General features: G+C 40.9%; 1 protein-coding gene across 3 annotated transcripts in view; it reads right to left on the minus strand.

Moving 5' to 3' along the window:
- LOC145452783 (coiled-coil and C2 domain-containing protein 2A-like) overlaps positions 1–14,120 on the minus strand; it is a 34,694-nt gene extending 20,574 nt beyond the window's left edge. For 2 of the 3 annotated variants that reach the window (XM_080330930.1, XM_080330928.1), the window contains exons 1-14: positions 13,650–14,119; positions 11,666–11,778; positions 10,978–11,050; positions 10,512–10,622; positions 9,585–9,760; positions 8,671–8,842; positions 7,727–7,920; positions 6,905–7,071; positions 5,669–5,897; positions 4,382–4,590; positions 3,691–3,825; positions 3,209–3,286; positions 2,319–2,454; positions 943–1,635 (exon numbers count right to left, since the gene is read on the minus strand). In XM_080330930.1, coding sequence (XP_080187056.1) covers positions 943–1,635; positions 2,319–2,454; positions 3,209–3,286; positions 3,691–3,825; positions 4,382–4,590; positions 5,669–5,897; positions 6,905–7,071; positions 7,727–7,920; positions 8,671–8,842; positions 9,585–9,760; positions 10,512–10,622; positions 10,978–11,050; positions 11,666–11,778; positions 13,650–13,978 — 2,815 coding nt within the window. In that variant the 5' untranslated portion in view covers positions 13,979–14,119. Of the gene's footprint in view, positions 1–942; positions 1,636–2,318; positions 2,455–3,208; positions 3,287–3,690; positions 3,826–4,381; positions 4,591–5,668; positions 5,898–6,904; positions 7,072–7,726; positions 7,921–8,670; positions 8,843–9,584; positions 9,761–10,511; positions 10,623–10,977; positions 11,051–11,665; positions 11,779–13,649 lie in introns of all 3 variants that reach the window. The other variant, XM_080330929.1, reaches the window with a different exon arrangement.
- Positions 14,121–21,126: the final 7,006 nt, after the last annotated feature.

The raw sequence follows: 21,126 nt of genomic DNA on the forward strand, positions 1-21,126 counted from the left end.
TATAAATACGATTGTTACATCACACCTTAGGGGCACAGAGCTATTGTGCCCCGGTTGCTCGGTAATTTTATGAATATGAGAGAGTAAATGACCGTTTCTTTATTGTGCGCGGCTTTGAGAGAATAGACAGTGAAAGCTTGTTATGAGCGCTACCGGGGCATGCCCCGGCTAGGCATTCGCAAAGCGAAAACACAGAAGAGAATTCGCTTTTCGCGGAGACTTCGCTATATATGGGCATTTACAAGCGAAAGGACAAGAAGAATACGATTTTCGCTGTGATTTCGGTTTATATAGATTGGCGTGCGTCTATAAATGGTAAAGAACTGTTATTGAACAGAATTTTAGGTGGGGCAATGCCCCAGTTGCCCTATAGGACGAGCCGCCACTGGCCAACGCAGATATTTCATTGTAACTTTGAAGAATAGTAAAGATACCACATTATTGGTATTTCATCTATCAGTCCTGATACTCGGAAAATGGGACCAGAAACTGTTAGGACTGAGGAAAATTACGATATTATGAATGCGAGCCATTCTATATCGCTCGAGCAAGTTGAAAAAAGTGGGTTGAAACGGATTGAACTCAAAACTGACCAGCGCACACTATGACTTGGACTCGTACTCGAGTCACAACATTATGACTCGGACTCGACCCTCTACTCACTGACTTGCACTTGACTCGGTGGTGAATTGAAAATGACTCGACTTGACTCGAGTCAAAACTATTAAAGTGAGATTGACTTGTGACTCGGAACCTTGTGACTTGGTTACAACCCTGTTTTTTCTAAACGTTTTGTATGCTATGGCACGATTAGTCCACAGTGGGAAAAAACATCGATACTATAATTCCCAATGTTCATGTCAATAATATAACTCTCGAGCACTTAAATCATTATGCCCAACCCTACTCCAGATTACTGGAGGCACCACACGGATAACTCACCTTCCTGCACATTCCCAAATGTCACAAGACCCGCATTACCCGGATCATTGGGGTCCAGCTTTCCTTCTTGGGACCACAACGCGTCGATATCGACCACTTCACCCCCAAACGTATTCTGTTGAGGCCGCTGACGCACTTCCTGTAATTCAGACCCGTGTTGGGTCAAAACTTTCGGCGCTAACACTCGCCCGTCCTCCGTCAAACCCCAAGCGATGCTCAAAAACAGGCTCCCCCTCGTTTCCAACGAAACAGGAATACGGCTGGGGTCAGGGTATAGTTTAAAAGGGGTGCTGCTACCCACACCTTCGTGATTGTTATAAGTTACGATCCTCTTGTTTGAAAACTTACACGGGAAGCTTTGAGAGTTCGCCGAGTTCACAGATGCATCCGGCACATTTAGAAACACCTCGTCCAGTAATGGACTGGTCAGCCTGCCGACTTCGCGCAGCTGTACCTTGACCGTGTCCGGCCATTGGGAAATGTAGATCTTGAAGATCTGACCAAAGTGTACTTGGAATTCGGGAGTCACTATTCTCGGTTCCGAAGTGCAGACGTCCTTGCCGTTGATCTTCACTTGGGCCAGGATGGAGGCGCTCTGGAGAGCGCGGCGTCTTGCTAATTCACCCGTAGGGACTTGAGTGTCCGGGGTGACGTTGTGGGTCTTTGTGACCTCGAGGGATAGCTTTGCTTCGGCTGAAAAATTAAGAGAGTGTTGCCGTTGACATGGGGCAACACTAAGGATAGTCAACACTTTAGTAAAGACTTAATATCACCTGTTCATGGCCATTTTGGTAAGCTGACGACCGGAAAAATGTCCCCTCATTGCCGAAAATAAGGACAAACAAGGGACACAAGTCATAAATCTGATAAATGAGGTCGGTGCGGCGAGCCTGACTATAGACTCCTCGTAATACAGCCAGGGTTGTAATGATTTGAGTCACGGTTTTCTGGTCATATGACTCGATAATCAGATGACCAAGACCGACATTTCATTGTAATTTCGAAGATTAGTTAAGTAGCGACACTGTCGGGATTTCGTCCGATGGCACTGGTACTTGAAAGTGCGACCAGAAACTGCTAAAAGTGAGGGAAATTAGTATATTATAAATGCGAACCATTCGATATCACCAGAGTTATAAAAAGTGGATTTAACAAGACTTCAACTGGTAACTGACTTGGACTCGGACTTGAGTCATAATACCATGACTCGGACTCGACCCTCTGTTCACCGACTTGGACTTGACTCGAGTCAAAACTATAAAAGTGAGATTGACTTGTGACTCAGGGCCTTGTGACTTGGTTACAGCCCTGCTACCGGTAAGAGAAATTCTTCAAGTAATAACTTAGGAGCAGAATTTTGGCTATCAGTGGATTACCTGGATTTCTTCTATGCTCTATCGCTTGCGTGATCAATCTCTGGCGTCTTTCCTCGGCGTTGAAAACTTCGGGAGCAATCGGTTTGAGCGGCTTCGGGTTCGCGCCGACAAGCACGTCTTCTTCTTCAGGCTGTTTCTAGTAAATGTAAAATAAAATTATTGTCACAGGAACACGGACCCTTAAATAAGCGTCTGCCATTATAGGGGCCGAGTGGTCTTGTTGGATATGGTTCCTTACTGTCTAAAACAGTATGACGAAATATATTCTGATGGTATACTAGGTAATATGTTCGTTTGTTTATTAATATTTAAAAAGTTCAAAACAACAATATATTATGAAAAGATGGGAAGGAGTCAAAATGACTTGGGAGGATTCTTGCTATCCGACACCCATCTTTGCCTAGAACCGGGGTTCTTAACAAAGGGTCCTCGGAACTCTTGGGGTGATAAGCCCCAAATCAGGGGATGGGATACGTATTGTGGAATTATGCCTATACGCTATCTAGAGCCCAAAATTATTTTGCGAACCAACAAATAGTGGAATATTTTATGGACAGATTTATTCAACTCAAAAATTTTCTTCATGCTACACGCAATCTCATGCCAATGGTCGTTTTGATTTTTATATGGGTACCATAAGAAGTCGAGTTGAAAATGCACGGAGGAGTTGAGTTGAAAAAAACACTGGCCTAGAACATTTAAATATGCACACTAAAAAGTGATAACATAAAATAATAAATAACGAGGCAATTGGCAGTAGGCCGGGCCCGGTAATCACAAGAAATCCCGAGAAACTAGGTACAAGGTAGCTTAACGAACAAGTACCATCAGTGCTCCACACAGATACTAGTCATACTTTGGAGTAGTTTTGATTCGGCTAAACAACCCACCTGAGATCCAGACTTCCCTGCGCGGGCCGCTGCCAGTTTCTGCTGCCTTTTCAATTGGAGCTTCTTCTTTTTCCAGTCCTTAACAAACCACATCAATGGTACGTCGCATTGAAAAAGATACGGGGCTAGAACACAGCTGTTTTACAGACGTTCTTGCTAATTTTATCCGGGCTTAGAGTCGTGCAGCAGCCGCTTGTATGATTTCGTTTTGTTTGCAAATTTACCATAGCAATTCATTCAAAATAACTCTAGCCAGCCCTAACCCTATCCTAATATAACCTCACCATATTCCCTAACGCTGCACACTATTTTGCTATGAAGTAGCTTGAACTGTTGTATATACCGCAATGTAATTTATAGTCTTAACTCTCCTTAACGCATATATCATTTAGTGCAAACGCAAACGCATATGGGATTGTGAAGTCCTGCATCAGATAAGTCTCCTAACAAACCGTATTTATTTCAATATCAAGGACTCTCACCTGAATATCAGCTTGGTACCGGACCATTAACCTTTTATAAGGACGCAGGACAGTATACTCGTATTCCTCTTGACACTCCACCAGCTCCTGGTCGATTTCTTTGGTCCACTCCATTCTGTCGGCGTCATGGTCAACCTGGCGGTGCCGAGTTGCAAAATGAAGGCGCAAAATTTTCAAGGCAAAATTCTTGCATAATGTGCTTACGCAACTACTTCATACTGAATATTTATAACTGCAAGGGTGAATTTGCAAGAGTGCAAGAGTGAATTTGCAGTAATTTAAGTACAATCCACAGTGTTTTGGGTCTAGTATACTTTCTTATCCACATCAAGAAGTGCACTTCATGACCATTGTCCACAAAAGTTCCACATGAACATCACAAAATCGATGGTTTTTGACGTGATCATCAACTGTATTCTCCATGAAACTTGATAGATGCAGTTTTATACGTTGAGGGTTAGATTTGGCGTATCGTAAGATTAGGGTTGCGTCTTAGTGCTGGGTTAGGATTGGGGGTTGGGGTATTGTATGATTATGGATAAGGGGCTAAAGGTACGCTGCCATGACAGCTTAACCTAAACCAATTATAAGAAGGTACACTAGACCCTAGTTTTCTAAATTGGATCAGACAACATTCGATTCAAAACCAACAAACTGAATTTAACACAAGCCAGATCCTATTCATAACAACCTCTTGTTTTTTGACGGTGAGCTTGACGTTGGTGTTGCTGAAATTCTGCGTGGTCCTCAACTTCCTTATTTCGTTCCACTCCTTGATGATCTTCTTGACCAAGTCCCTCTCATAAAATTCGGACTGATCGCGCTGATTGCAAGTGCGACGAATCTCGACCAAATAGTCTTGGATTCGCAGAGCGTGATTCCCGGAGCTGTGAGCCTCGTCTAAACGTAAGTATGTATGCAATAAATCTGTTGAAAAACAACGTCCACACGGTTCGGTCATAAGGGATGATACCTCGCTTTTTGTATATGCTGTTACCTTACACTTTTTAAAGAACATTAGTCACATGTGGATTTTTCAATATCTATTTTCAAAGTGTTATAAAATGCATTGGCGTTCTACTAAGCAAATATCATACTGCACTGTGAAAAACACAGCCATAAGCTTAGTACTGATTTCGTGAAATTTACATCAGACACTTTCATATATTGGTTATCACTTGGGAAATATTTGCATTTTACCAGTTTCCGTTGGTTTATTTACTCCTCGTGATCGATGATTTCAGTCCAAAAAGATATTTCCTTCACGAATTATGTCACAGTAGATTTACCCAGGCCATTTCAATGAAATTTACTCATTTCCAGCTAATGAGCATCATTTCTTTTTCATAAATTAAAAAAATGGTTGAAATTTCAAATTCTAATAAGTACACTTCTTCTGGTTGGAATTGCGCCAGATTTGGTGTGCAGCGTTTTATCAGGCAACTCAACAATTAATCACTATACGAGTGATAGTTGGAAAGAAATTCTCAACTGCCAAGACCAAGACACTCAGTAAACGACTTCATGGCTTCCCGGCAAGATCAAACCTTACAAGGAAATAGTTTTCCAACACGTACCGTGTCCAGCTCACCCCAATATCGTTTCTCAAACTGCTGAAAAGTGTTGTCAGGTAACGTGTGCAGCTAATGGTTCAAAATAGAATGACTTTGATGATCATAATACATTGTAACTCATCAAAATGTTTTTTACATTATGGTAACTGATTATGCCCGTTGTCCATGTTAGAGAGCACAGCGTTGTTCTGATGTAAGATTTAAAACCATGGTTGATAAAGTTTGCGGCCCTCGATATTGAATTGATGCGGCTCACGGCCTCGTCGAAATTGAATGTACATCATTAGATGCACCATAGAATAACGTGTTGGAGTGTGTTGCACAAGCTATCAACGAGTAAGGTAACGTATAACGTGGACCCTGCGATGCAAACATTTTGTACTTGTTTTGCAGGGACACTTTACCTTCGGTATCCAAACTAGCCGGCGTATACTTCTTCATTGTGTTCAACGCCAATCTCAACGTCCGCAATTTTTCGTGGTAGAATATCGCATAGTTCTTCTGTCTGTGTTTGATGTAGGCTTCGTAGTACTCGCCAATACGAGCGGCTACTACGTGCTCCCGACTCATCAGGGGGTGATGGTGAAACACAATCATCCCGATATCGATTTGCAGCTCATGCTCATCGCTACCCTGGCGCAAAAATACCGGTACTACAAGGAAGCCCCACTATTCGATATACACTTCAATTATTTGAACAGCTTCTTGGAGGTACAGAACTTCAATATACAATTGTATAGTATATTCATATTGAAATGAACCCGAATATTTTCGGCTGACACTCGTCAGGGGTAATCGTCAGCAACTGGTAGAGAATTCAAAAGAACATCGTATATCAACAAACATAGCACAAAATATGATGTCACCAGCATGAAATGATTCATTAGAACACGCTCGGTGAAAAGCTCACCTTTAACTCATCCGCTCAAGATTGATGCGGAACAATCAAAGGCCATAAATTCTGCAATTGGCAAACACTTGTTGGATAATCCCGCCTGTGCGAAAAATCATCGAGACGACAGATTTCGCATACTCGAAAAGGGTCGTTCACACTTTCATTTGTGTGCCTTGGAGTCGACTTTTATCAAAATACACCAGCCAAGGCTGTGTCAACAAAAAGAGTTCATGTATCATCTAAAAATAGTACATTGAACGCTCTCGTATTCGACATTTCATGCTGGTGACGTCATATTTTGTGCTACGATTGTTGATATACGATGTTCTTTTGAATTCTCTACTAGTTGCTGACGATTACCCCTGACGAGTGTCAGCCGAAAATATTATGGTTCATTTCAATATGAATACTATTCACTTCAATTATTATTATTACTGTCAGAGTGCAACTTCCTCAAGCAATTTCGAGTGCCAAATGCGACACTTCTGCGTTTTTAGTCAGGATAGGTGAATTCTTCTTGAAGTTTTAAGGAATATACTTTTGACAAGACTCTTGGAGGTACAGAACTTCAATATACAATTGAATAGTTTATTCATATTGAAATAAAGCCGAATATTTTCGGCTGACACTAGTAAAGGTAATCGTCAGACTCAATTATTTGAAATTTCATGCCGGCGGCGTCATTTGTGATACGATTGTCGATATACAACATAGGTCAAAAGCATAGCTATGCTTCTACGAGTACCTCTAGATATTTTTCTTCCACGCTGCTTTCGTACGCCTTGACGTAGACGGTCTCGATTGAACGATCGACCTCGCTGAACTCAGCGACCCACGGTTTGGTTGGGTGCATTCGAACCGGGTTGGGTAGGATTCTCACTCGGCCGTCAGCTCCAAACCATGATTTATGATCTGATAATTGAAACGGTTACCAATGAATTCGGCACTTGTTGAATTCTGGCATAAAAACTACTATTATTACGTAAGTGATTTAAATATTGTATTAACATGGTCGAAAATGAATGTTTCACTGAACATGAGCATGAATTGTGATCAGGGTTCTAACGATTCGAGTCGAAATTTCTGGTAACTCGACTTGAGTCATTTTCTCAAAATACGGAAAATGACTCAACTCGAGTCAATCTATGTATTGACTCGACTTGTGCTCATGACTCGGACCAAGTCATATGACTTGGGACTCCAACGGCCAGACCGACATTTCATTGTAATTTCGAAGAATAGTAAAGTAACCACGCTGTTGGTATTTCGTTTATGGGTACCAGTACTAGAAAATGCGACCAGAAACTGTTAAAAGTGAGGAAAATTAGTATATTATAAATGCCAAGTATTCACTGACACTGAGCAGAGTTATAAAAAGTGGGCTTAACAAGATTTGGACTCGAAACTGAACAGTCCGCACAGTGACTTGGGACTCGAGTCATAACACTATGACTCGGACTCAATCCTCTGCTCGCCAACTTGGACTTGACTCGGTAGTGAATTGAAAATGCCGTTAAAATCCAATACACACTTTCACACTCATATCGACAAGACCGTTCCGACTTACTGACGGCTTCTTGGTTTAAAATCCGATTTTCCAAAATATTCCGGTTTCGGATTTGAACCTCCGGCATCAACCCCACGTAGAAGCCCTCTTCCTCCAGATAGACCGGAGTCACGCCGTCGAGATTTTTACTTTCGGCCGGGGCATCCAAGACGCTCGGCACAAAACTGACCTTCTGTTCTTCCTCGACACACGTGCTGAACAAAATTATTAATACTCAACTCTCGCATGAAAAGCAGTATTTCCGTTCAACGATATTACTGGGAATATAGTGTCATATAAATTTTAACCTGCTTATTAGCTCTAGAATTGAGAACATTAATCGGATTTTGAATGTCCCCACTAAACCGAATAATTAAGGTTTAAGGCAAGGTAATATTAGAACAACATTTACAGATCTTCAAAAAATTAAGAAATTTAACTTCAAGACTGTCTGTTCGCATTGAGATGAAAATCAAAATTACTGTAACGGCGCCTTAATAAGCAGGATAATTTTTTATCCCTTTATTGTATATCAACAATCACCAAATATGACGATGACATCACAAGCATGAAATTTCGAATAATCATGACGAAGAGATCGCTAAAGCTCAATGTAGGCTACTATTTTTAGATGGTACACAAACTCCTTGTGTACTATTGAATTCTAACGGAATGAGTTCGTGTATCATCTAAAAATAGTACATTGGGCTCGCCTCAAGCGATCTCTTCGACCCAATTATTTGAAATTTCATGACGGTGGCATCATATTTAGTGATACGATTGCTAATGTACAATATTCTAATTCTCTGCTACTTGTTGGATATTCTGGTTTATTGCAAATGAATATATTATCTAACTGTAGCCTATATTGAAATTCTGTAACACCAAGAAGTTCTTCAAAGATTAATAGTCATAAACATCTGCCACACGGAAACAAGCAGCTTTATAAGCGTAAAACGAAATACCTGTATCCCGGATATTGCGCGGACATGACGCTGAATAACTTGAAATCCAATTCCGGCGGTATTATATCGTCCAGCAATTTTTTCTTTTCATCCGCCGTCTCCTCTCCCTCTGCCTGGTCCCCCTCCTGCGCCGGTTCTTCCTGGCCCGGCTCTTCGACCGGAACTGGGGCTGCTGGAAATCATGGTACAAAAATATGAATAACATGGTGCATATTTGCATCAGTTCAAGGTGAAGCTTACGATGGCAATTTCTTTGTCAGTACGTGTCTTAAACAACCAATTACATTTGCTATGAAAAGCTAGGAATTTTCCCCTTCGTTTGATAAATTACCAATATTTTTTCATGTAGAATATTTCTTTGCTGCCAAAAATTCGAAGAACATGGTGTTCAACTCAAATTTTTCGTCAGAAAATATCGCCCATATTCTGCCAGAACATCTCAAGACAGCTTTGTAGTGCAGCGTACGGTGCTCTGGGTGATTTTCCAGCGTTGCGAACGACAAACCGGGTCCGGGGGGGTTGGGGGGTGATATGACGTTGAAAGTCATGCTTCAGTGACTTTCAAGTGTAAATTCACAGCGGAAAATTGTCCAAGAACGGTTTAGTATGATTGCGGAGGGCTGGATGCATGACAAGAGAAAGTATACTACGTTGCTTCAAGCTTTATAAGTGGGAGTAGGGGCTCGAATGTGTATTGACCTAATTACCACGCCCCTACAGAAACGAGTCATACAATTTTTTCATATTTTGATATCTTACGAACAGTACGGACTACGATCATGGTTGACGGCTTGTTCGAAACCTGACAAAGGCGGCTACGCGCCAAGCATCGTATATGACTCTCGTACTCCGCCTTGAGGGTCAGCTTCGACGAAATCCGAAAGTGAATGATTTTTCCCTACACTTTTACTCACGTTGCTCCTGGGAGGGCCCCGGCTCCTCATCAGCTGCAGCCGGAGTCTCTCCTTCGGGCTGTTGTTCCTCCGTTGTTTGTGTCTGCGAGTCTGGGTCGGGAGGGGGCGGTCTGTCTTCGTATTGCTTTGTGAAAAAGTCGTAGGAATCCGCATCTGTCGGCAGGCCGGTGTCTCCTCTAAATTGACGTTTTTTAATTCAATTTTGATTCGAGGCCAAAGCGTTGTATACTTTTGTGAAAAAAAATTGGCTTCATCTTCCGAACTCTGCTCAAACGGAAGCGACAAATTCATTGATTTGATAGGCTAACTCAAAGTCGTTTGACACCATCCTATCTTTTCTTATATCGCAATCTTGCGATGCGTTGAGCTGATATATATTGCGATAAATGACCTGAGACCAAAACCCACATTATAACTAAAATTATTCAAGAATTACATAAATTCTAAATAATTTTATTGCAAAAGACCACAATCAATGACTGTATCACTTAAAAACGAAGCACGACACTGTGTTAGGCTTAGGTTTCTCAATTGGCAGAACATTTTAATCAAATGCCTGGTGTGAATTTAGCATGATAACACTTGTTACAGGATATTTGAAGAGAGCAAAACTTATCGCAAAGACAAAAATGAGACCGAGTTTAATAACAGTTGAATAAAAATCGGGGCACAGCAATTATTATGTGAATGATGGAAAGTGAAGTAAAGTAGGTAATGACAGCTCTACTACCGGTAAATTTCATTTACAATTACCTTATTTGATTCATTTAATTTCTAGTTTTTCGATGATGTTGCGTTTTTTTATTTTTTTTTTTATTTTATTAGTTTTGAGGGTATCGACCTTGCTGATTTGCACGGTTCGGAAATAAAGATTCTCTCCCACTCTCTCTTAGTACAGTAAAAGCATTATGTATCATTTAAACATACTTGGCCTTCAGCATCTTTCTTCTGGCGAGCAGTTTCGCGGTCACTTTGGATTCCAATTCCCTCTCTCGCTCAATCTCCACCCGACTCAACGTGCGAAGCGGGTCGTCAAATCTAGGAACATAGGTAACGTTGAAGAGAGTAAATTTGCGGGGAGTTTTCAAATTTGGGCTAATCGTCTCAAAGGTAAAATCAGACGAGTCCTATTAAAGAGATAAACCATCATACCCAGAAGTTACGTATATTTTCAATCATAAGGCCTGTTGGCAGTTAGAATTGGGTAAATCGTAAATACCTACCGCAATAAGTCTGGGTTCAGCCTATCTGCAGGGACATAAACTGGGATAGGTTCGCTTACTGATAACATCTCTGATTGAAAAAGTCAGTCATAAACAGACGCTTGTTAAGAATGTGATCGAAATCTCTCAGGTGTATAAAGGGGTGATAACAAAAATTTCAACATAAATACCTGGTATGACTGGTGATGATTTTATCTTTCAGTCTGTGAGATCTTTTCAAAGTTTCATTTACATTTGTCTGACCTGCAAAAAAATAATTGCAAATTACAGATAGAGGCCTACAACTGCCATCATTGCTTCCAAAAATGGTCGTCGAATTCGCCAAAATTCTTCACGATAGGTAGTTGTAAGCAATTGATTGCACAAAGCATAATTAGTCATATAACTTTGTTCGAGTCATGAATAATGAGTCGAGTACAAGTCGAATCATTACAAAAATTGACTCAAGTCGAGTCGCTTCACGTAGTGAAAAAAAAATGACTCAAGTCACCAAAAAATCGTGACTCAAGTCATTAAAACCCTGGTGAGTTGGCCTACTTTTGCATAGTAGATGTGGTTCACATAAATTTGGCAGTTAATCAATGTCGGAAAGTTTTGGCTTTGCAAGATACGCCATTGACTCAAAATGACTGGTAATGCTAAATGTAGGTATAATCTTCGGAAATATATCCACCAGTCACTGTAACGGCTATGCCACATGATTATAAGACAATTTTACACATAAAAGGGGTGCAAACATATCCTAAAATAACTTTCTACTGTTCAAAGTAAGAAATATTGCCTAAAAACTGTCATGCACTGTTACTGACCGCCTCAACTATAAAGTGCATGTTGTTGACCTCAAAAAAATAATATTACTTTGTTGCAGTTTGGCAGCTTCCAATTTTTCCTGCAATCGACTTCTCAAAGACTTGGCACCAGAGGATCGTCCGAGCGTACTTCCCAGAGTACTTTCGCCTTCTGATCTGGGACTGAGATTTCGAAACGTGAAAAACAAATGAACATTCACTGGCCTGTATGCACTTCCCCCCTATGCCAAATACGGTCAACATGAATCGATACTACTTAAGGTTTTACGCGGAACGCTAGACAGAGTCATCTCACAATATACCTATCCCCAAACACATAAGACATTTTGACGCCCTGAAACTGGCTGTTTATCATTACACATAAGGAAGAAAAGTTAACGAATAAGAAAAGAAATTCCTCGATATGAAATTGTCCCCCTACCGCAGACCAATACATCGCTCTAAGTGCGTGCAAGGGAAAACTCATATTTTCTCTATTCAGCGATACAATTTTCCATCAAATATTCATGGTTAGGCACAGAACTGAGCGACACAATACCAAACGTCCCTTGTGGCCAACATAACCAGTAATGATAGCGTGCCAATGTGTGACAATGGCTTGTGATCCAAGAATATACAATGAAACATATCTCGGAACTGGTAGTGGAAAAGAATTGTCTCAGACTCGTTCTAAAGTTGTTATTCTTCTATTCCGTACACAGTCAAGAAAACATAATAGCTGAATTTATTCATTTCATTCCGAAAGTAATGAATATAGACGACAGGCTTATTGGTGGGGCCGATTCATGGATATCTAGACTAGATATCCCTGGTTGGTACTACGATAACTAAGACTATTAATCAAAAGAAATAAAATCATTTCAGATGATAGTAACAGTCTATCACAATCATCGTGGTGTATAGGTTGAGGTCAGACAAAAGCAAATCTTATAGTCTTGCACTACACAAATTGCACACACAATTCAAAAACTTTGAAAGTATATAGAGTGTTTTGTTTCTCTTTCACTACTATTATTAGGGATACTAAAGAAATACGTGCAGCGGTCGTAAAGCTGACATTTTGCTTCACTTCTGCTTTCACAGGACATATTTGACAGCTGCAATCATGTTATCGAAGAGAGGTAGCAAATCTACAGCAAGCATCCGTATATATTTATACATTCTGGGCCAAAACAGCAATTTGTCAGCTCCCCTCCTAATTTAAAATCAAGAAATGTAGTTACACTAAATCCATGACTAACCCAAAAACATTCAACTTCAAGTACGATACTAATCTTAGCCCCTCCCGAGCTCCTGCTGAATATCACAATTTACGGCATTTACGGAACTGATATTTTAGTCATCAGCATCCCAAATTTCGCAGTCAGTCTAATCAAATTTTTGTTTGGCCATGCAAGTTCACAATATATTACCTGGGTAATTTATTTTTGATAATATAACTAATTTCGAGAATTACCCCACAGGCCACTCAAAACGTTCTCGTGCGCCACGGGTTGGCCGCCTCTGATTTAGGGTCATCTTGAGTCAAACATTCATTTTTGAATATAGGCTACTGTATTAATTTCTTTCATAATAATAATAGTTGGGCCTATTACATTTTGTTAACGAATTCACCAGGTGCAATTCTGCAGTAGGCCTCGATATCACAATTCCTGCTTATATTCAGTGAAACATTCAGTTTCGAATTTATTTATACAATATTGATGCATCACTGTCCGGCTTCTCGATCAGTAGGTCGTGGGTTCGATCCCCGGCGGGGTCATACCAAAGACTCGAAAATTGGTGTCCGCAGTTATCCTGCTAAGCGCTCAGCAACCACGGATAGCATGGAGGAGAAAAAACACGGAGGTGCAGGCTATGTGAATGTGACCTTGCGGTCGTATCGCATCTCCAATGTCAAAGCATCTCGATGGTGCAGGCGAAAAATAATATCATATCTTTCTCTCTCTCTCCCTTTCATGATAGTCATTGCATTTCTATAATACCCAATTCAACAAGTGCCGAATTCACTGATAACATTTCTAAAATCCTACCTTGCGAACTCTTGAGATTGGCCAGGCGATTTAGCGCTGTCTTTCTTCGGCTCGGTCTTCACCGGGCTGAGGGTGCGTGGCGGCGGACTCTGCATTTCCGACGCCTGCAATCTACGTCTGGTGGCGTCGTGCCGTGATTCCAATTTCTCTTTCAAATGACTCGCCACTTGCGTTTCGTCAACATCCTCCAGCTGCTCTTGCAGCATCGGGATGTTGTCTTCTTCGTCCGAATCGGCTTTGGTGACATTTTGCGACGTCTGACTGCCGCTTTCTAACGCTTCACGTCGAGCCTTGAGTTTTTCTTGGATGGAGCGCTTGGATTCATCCATTTTGTAGTTTTTTGGTGTCCTTGCGGTGTAATATTACAGGCCCCGACAGGCCTGAATTAAGATTGTGTCATCTAATGCTATCTGTAGAAACTACAAAGTATAATAGTATACAACTGAACATAAACATATATAAATATACGTAAACATACATAGAAAATTATTGCTCCAAGTATTGACCCAAAGTTATCCTCCATTATCCAATTTTCTACATGTTAGAGTAATTGAATTGTGTATTCACGAGTCAAACATCTCTATTCTGTTTATGTTACCACCTTCTCCTATACTATAGAGTTAATTATGTAATCTCTGTTCCACTTACTAGCTTTCAACTTGTGGGACTGTCACCACATATGACCAATTTGTAATATATCAAGAATACATGATGCTATGTGTATTTGTCTTGAAGAAACTTACATAGAAATGTGCTCTCGGAATGGCTGGCTCTGAATCCTGAATATGTTCTATATTTTTGCTCAGTATATACCCAAGAATACTTTAAGCGCGGAGATATTGGAAAATCTTCACAATTTTGCTGGATAAAGATAGTTGATATCATACATGTTCGATAGCGCAGTACTAAGCAGTTTGTGTTTTTTTCAGAGGTTATAGATTATAGAGACTTTAGCCAACTCAGAAGGCCAGAATATTCATGGCCAATTGGCCATCAACAAATAAGATATTTCTTCAAATTAACTTAAAGTTACCCAAGCATGTGGGGTAACATCAATTGAACAAGGCCGCCGCCGCCCGGTAACGTATCAATACCATCTGCACCAGTATCAGTTGCAAACAAGGCTGGGCAAAATCGAGTACCTGAGTGATTCGATTATGAATCATGTATTATGCCTCTAGTCAAGTCGAATATTCGTGTATAACTCAATATGACGAAACAACAGAATGTACTATGTCAAAGTTCAAATATGTAACTTTCATGTCACCACAAAGAACATCTTTCCTGTTATCCGTTACATTAAAGATATTTCGGTATTTTTTCAACCATACTGACACTGACAGCACTGCACCCGCACGGTAAGGATATACGAAAATATATATCGGCGATTTGAACAAGAAACTTTAGCAGAACAGTAATGTGAATATTCTTGAAATAGTAGAGTTAATTCTGGAAACCAACTGACAGAATGAAAGCAACAACCAATTCCAGACATATGGTGAAGCCTGTATGGAATCGGTGACCTGTGCCCACACTGTTTCATTTCTTTATTTTATTTTTGTTCAAATTACTTCAACTTGTAAAATCATCGCTGCTCACATGATATATTAGGCAAATCGTACCGAGATTTCATCAGGGTTGTGAAGAATGTGAACGAATTTACCACAAGACTTTGGTAGTCGTTAAGGCAAAATATAGACGCTTGTCGCTAGAGCGATTGAGCGGTTTTAATCGTACGCTTGGTTAGCCATTTGATAAACAAAACCACGGATATGTGGGAGAGCATCAGTGATCACTATCAGCATTGGTATTACACTGAGCTATATAAGCTATATATTACCAGAAAAACGATCGTCACACCGAAATTACCCGTGTATATGGTAAATGGCCCACTCCGAACACCCACTCCAATCAAATCAGATATTTGCATCTGGAGAAGTCTATACCAACACTGACCAAACGCATTATGTCGCTTACTGACTCAACGCTGTATAACAACGTGCATAAGTACCACGCGCGTGGAATTCTAATAATATTTGACGTTAGTATTCGGCTTTAGATGGTAGGCCATATATATTGATGGATCCATTCATCATCATCATTGGTTTATTAGCAATTTTTATCAGTTCAATACACCACAAAAATGCGATACAATGAAAAGACAGGAAGATGTCGAAGCGACTTGGAGTAGTCTATGGAATCAGACACCCACCTTGGCCTAGGCGATGTAAAGAGGAGGCATGCACACTGAATGAAAGTAAAGAAGATAGTATAGAAAAAAGAAAGCCACAAGAAATAGTGCGTCATGTCATGGAAAGCGAGATCGATAGGTCATAGTCGTGGTCTGGTAATCTTGAGGATGGGCTGATGAGAGAGAGAGAGAGAGAGAGAGAGTCTTTATTTTCATCCAACCAAAATGCATAACAACAGACGGCAATGATGACAGTGGTACAGAAAATATGCATGCACAATATTCGGTATTAAATAGGAATGATCGATACAACCTTGAGGGTCAACTAGTCTGATCACACCCGCATCGAACAAGGCACACCAGACTCTGTACAGTACAGTCTGGCTATAAGAAATGTTAGTTAAAAACGGAAAATAAAAAGAAGAATTAAACTGATTCAGTCAGTATCAGTTATTGATATTATGATTTTAAAACACCACAGAGCTGCGATATAATGAACATCTAGGAAAGTTTCTAAAAGACTTGGAGTCAGGGCTTTGGAGCCGGAGCCGGAGCCCGGAGCCGGAGCCCCGGAGCCGTGCATTTTTGCCGGAGCTGGAGCCGGAGCCGGAGCTCTATATAAAATTCAGCCGGAGCCGGAGCCGGAGCTGGAGCCAGTTATTTGAGGGGTAGCTCCGGCTCCGACATATTTCATAAGATGCTATTATATGTGCAACAACCATATCTGCTGAGTTCACCGAATTCAACAGCAGGCCTTCGCGAAATTAAGAATCTTTTCCTCTTTGGCGCTACATTTTCCGACTAACCATGTTCCTGCAGGGTTTAACAGCAGAGCAGTCGTATGTTCAATGTTCAAGTTTCATACATGAGTGCCGAAACTCGGTATGCGACATAAGCCTGTGAATATTGTGGATATTCGGCATACCCGCAATTTCATCATCAGCACAACCTTGTTGGCCATTGTATACGGTTCGAAAATAATGATCACTATGTATTATCCGAAATGGGAGAGATGATAAAAACGTGATTTCGGTGCACATGTCGATATGACGAGCACGAGCCGAGAAATTGAGTCTCATCATTGCTATGAATCGGATAAGCAAATACTCGTTTTTTCGTGATATAGTTCTTTAGTCGGGCTGCGAAAGTGAGTGGACAGTGTTATTGCGAGTATGCAAATGCATGCTAATTGCAATTCATTACTGCGCATCATTGTCATTCACTCCAGTAAGGATTTTCGAGCTTAAATAGGGGATGGCAGAAGAGTAGGCCAAAACACCATAGTATTCTATGTTGGAGACAAACTACTGATTTGATACGCGATTTCCAATTTGTAATCATCTGTTTCGTAAACTTGTAAATAATGTGCAATGTGCATATTGCATAGTTTAATTTGTTATGGGCATGGCGCAATGTGCATGGCACAGTGTTTATTTCGATTATTCGATTCATTTCAACGGGAAAATATTATTCCGATAAACTTGATCGACACCGGATGGACTGGTAACGAGTGCACCAATATCGAACGTCAAACCATTGGCCATTTGGTACAAATCGAATTTCTATTGATCACGCACGTCGTTATATCCGCCCCTTACTACAGTTACAGTTGAATAATAATCGCACATTTGAAGATTGAATTGAGCTGTATGGCCTAATGGTAATGAGTACAGTGCCAGTGTTAAAACGCCGCATCAGAATTTTATTGCTGTGGCACGGAGTAAAGTGCTTTTTTAGTTTATTGTAATATACGACGATTTACTAAAATGTGACTGGACCCTGGATCTGCCAATGCGTCGAAACTGATATTTAAGTCCAGTCATCAACATCCCAAGTGCCGCGGCCAGACTAATCATATTTTTGGTTGGCCTAGCGAGTTCACAATCTGAGCAATTCAATTTCAATAATATAACAGAATTTCGATAATATAATGTGAAATTAGCTCGCGGGCTACTCAAAGCCTTCTCGCGGGCCACATATGGCCCGCATGCCGCGGGTTGCTCACCCCTGATACAGACAGACACCTTCGATAGTTTTCAGAGCCGGAGCCGGAGCTGGAGCCGGAGCAGTGGTAATAATGCTGCTCCGGAGCTGGAGCCGGAGCTGATGTATGATCGAAGAAAGCTCCGGAGCCGGAGCTGGAGCAATGCAAATTTACGGCTGCTCCGAAGCCCTGCTTGGAGTAGTGTTTCAAATCAGACACCCGCCACCTGGTCCTAGACCAGTGTTTATTAACCATTTTAGCGCTCGTACCCGTGAGCTGTCATAAAAGCTTCTCTTAACCCTATCCAGGATAGAAACAGCACTTTGTTAGGCCGCGCCAAACGCATGGCCACCGTAAGGTTTTCAGTACAACTTCTGTGCATTTCACGAGAAGGAGACATTTCAGCGACTGGAGATATCAATATCGATGTGCTGTGTGTTAGTGGTAAAATATTCATCGCTGTTGATATCTCTTTGGCAATCCAGTTGACTGCGCCGCAGGTGTTTACTAGGTCTTGGTGTTTTTGCGGCGAGATTTAACGCCAGAACCGTAATGCCTGTGTCTGTGTGCGAAGTAGGCCTATATATTTAGAAGATGAAAACATAAAATTCGACAACTGCAAGGCAACAATAAAAAACGACTTTATCTCCGCGGGTCACACGAGCTCTGTGTGCCAATAATATTCATGATCATCAACCAACACCATTCGAACTAATTAACGAGCAATCAATCAGTCGCATGATCAACGTCCGAGGTAACAGTCAGTATAAAATCTACACAAAGCCACAAGCTGATGGTCCCGCGCCAGCGGTTTCCATACCCTTGGACTAAATCCCCCTGACGGCCTCAAGCGACCCTTCTCTCATCGTTGCGAAAAGCTTGACACATTTAAGCTATTTTTTATTTACTAGCCTACTATTATTTTGTCGGAGTTGGGACCCAAATTGGAAGCATCAGATTCTACTGATGCAGCACACACACAGCTAGAGAGAGAATCTTTATTTGTCCACCTTACGATCGAATCAACATCTCACACAACCAAAATAGAAAACACGGTGAAATGCGACATGTAAGGTAGGAGGCAGGACCGTAACTGCCGGGAGCTCAAATGGGCCAAAAATTATTTCGTGAATGAACGTAAATTAAGGAGTACTTTTTTTGAAAAAATTCTGATTTGATACGCGATTTCCAATTTGTAATCATCTGTTTCGTATATTCATTGTTGATGTCTGCTGGATAGGCTACTCTAGTATTCGGGAATTGCATATATATTGTTATCAATTTTTATCTTCTCTCTGCTCACGTAATCAGATTTGCCGGTTGAGCTGAGTGAGGTGTGTTTGAAAAGGTAGGACCACTCAATAGGGATGGTGTGAAAGTGAGGTTCACGTTCGCGTTCTGTGTGTGAACCTCGGAAAATGAGAGGTTCACGTTCACAAACGAACCTTGGCAGGTTCTGGACTGTGAACCATTTTCATATATTACAATTTTTCATGTCATTATAACGTCTTTGGTTGAAATTCTTTGCATTTCAACTTCGGATCACTCGATACATGGCGCTGGCAGCATAAAAATCAACACTAAACGAGCACGCACCTTGCCAATCTTAAATATTTTACTTGCTTTGTTACAAAAGTTCGCTCGAAATATTCAGCTTTCCGTTTGTGGATATTTATAGTGACTCTCTGCTGTGAGCTTTACCCGCAATAAAACAACATCAAGAACGAAATACACTACATTTGGGAAGTCAGCGAATGATGCTTATTCAAACAATCAGTGAAATTGATACAAATAAGACATCATCGTTGTCGAATGTAAAAAAAAATCTAGCAGGCGTACGGGATATATCTTGATTTGATATGTTCATTGTATCATAATAACCAAATCAGTGCGATTGGAGTGTTGGCTACGGTATAACCTAATTGTTTATGGGGTAATATCGGTTGCAATTAATAAAAAAAAACGTTTTACACTCTGCTCAATACCAATGTAGCAATAGTCAGACGCCGAATACATTGTACGATCTGGCCTACACCGTTAAGGCGAAAGCTTATATGTTCCCTTGTAAGTCATCGTCGAAATTGATGGCAAAGCGACGGAAGAGAATTATTTTATTATAGGATTTGATTGCTCAGGTTGATACATTTGGTGACGTTTAAAACGATAACAAGTACTTGATTGAATATTGTGGCTTATGTGGCCTGAAATGTAGGGTTGGAATTGGCAATGTGACGTCACGTGACGTCATAAGGTTCGCGTTCACACAGAACCTTTCAAAAAGGTTCGCGTTCACACAGAACCTTTCAAAAAGGTTCGCGTTCACACGAACCTGAACCTTTCTGAGGTTCACACCATCCCTAAATATTAATTAAACATCTTCGGGCGTATACCCGTTGGCAGGAACGAAACAGCACCTCGTCAGGCCCCTAAAAACGTCTGTCTTGGGCTCCCATAGGGTGATGAAACAACACCTTCATCACGTTGTTCGCGTTTGTCACGAAATCACGTGTACTATATTGTGAGCCAGCGCGAAGCGCGAATATTTTCGATAATTTCTGATAAAATCGGTCAATCAGATCGGCGATTGCATATATATTATGCTATCAATTTATTGTCCTTTTCTACTCACGTTATTAGATTTACCGGTAGAGCAGAGTGAAGTGTATTGAAAACGGGAGGACCCGTAAATAATAATTAAACATATTCTGGCGGGCGGACCCGTTGATATGACTTCGTTACATAATGTTATTTCGTGATCCAAACGTAGGCTTCTAAACTAAGAGACTTACACGATTTCAAATTGGTATTTCTACACTGGCATAAAATTTTTCCCAGCGGGGTGGTATTTGTCTCGTGAGGTTCAGATTGCAAAGACAGGAACATTCGGCGCCAGTCATTCAGGCACCTATGGACAATTTAAACCTATATGTATTTTGTATATATAACGAAGTCTTCGGTCAGCATAATGGCATAGACCTTTTCGGCCAAGGTTTTCTCGCTGCTGACCGTTCTGGCACACTTCTTGGAGTCGCATGTTATATAGGCTTACCATACGTCCTCTTTTAAGAGGATTTGTCATCTCTTTTTTGACTTTTTTGAAAGAGTCCTCGGAGGACGCCCTCTTGTCCTCTTTTTTGAGATTTTGTCCTCTTTTTTGAAAATTTATGCAGATTTAGAGCAAATTGCGAGTGATATGGCGCATATTAGCACAGAAGTGAAGCTCAGGCGGCGGTGATTTTAGACCTGATCGAAAAGATGACTTTTTTTTTTTTTTTTAGTCATCCACCCGGCAATGTGAAGTA

The sequence above is a fragment of the Botryllus schlosseri genome, chromosome 12, assembly GCF_051294905.1.
Source record: "Botryllus schlosseri isolate E-star chromosome 12, Bs_hap1, whole genome shotgun sequence".
Classification (NCBI taxonomy): domain Eukaryota; kingdom Metazoa; phylum Chordata; class Ascidiacea; order Stolidobranchia; family Styelidae; genus Botryllus; species Botryllus schlosseri.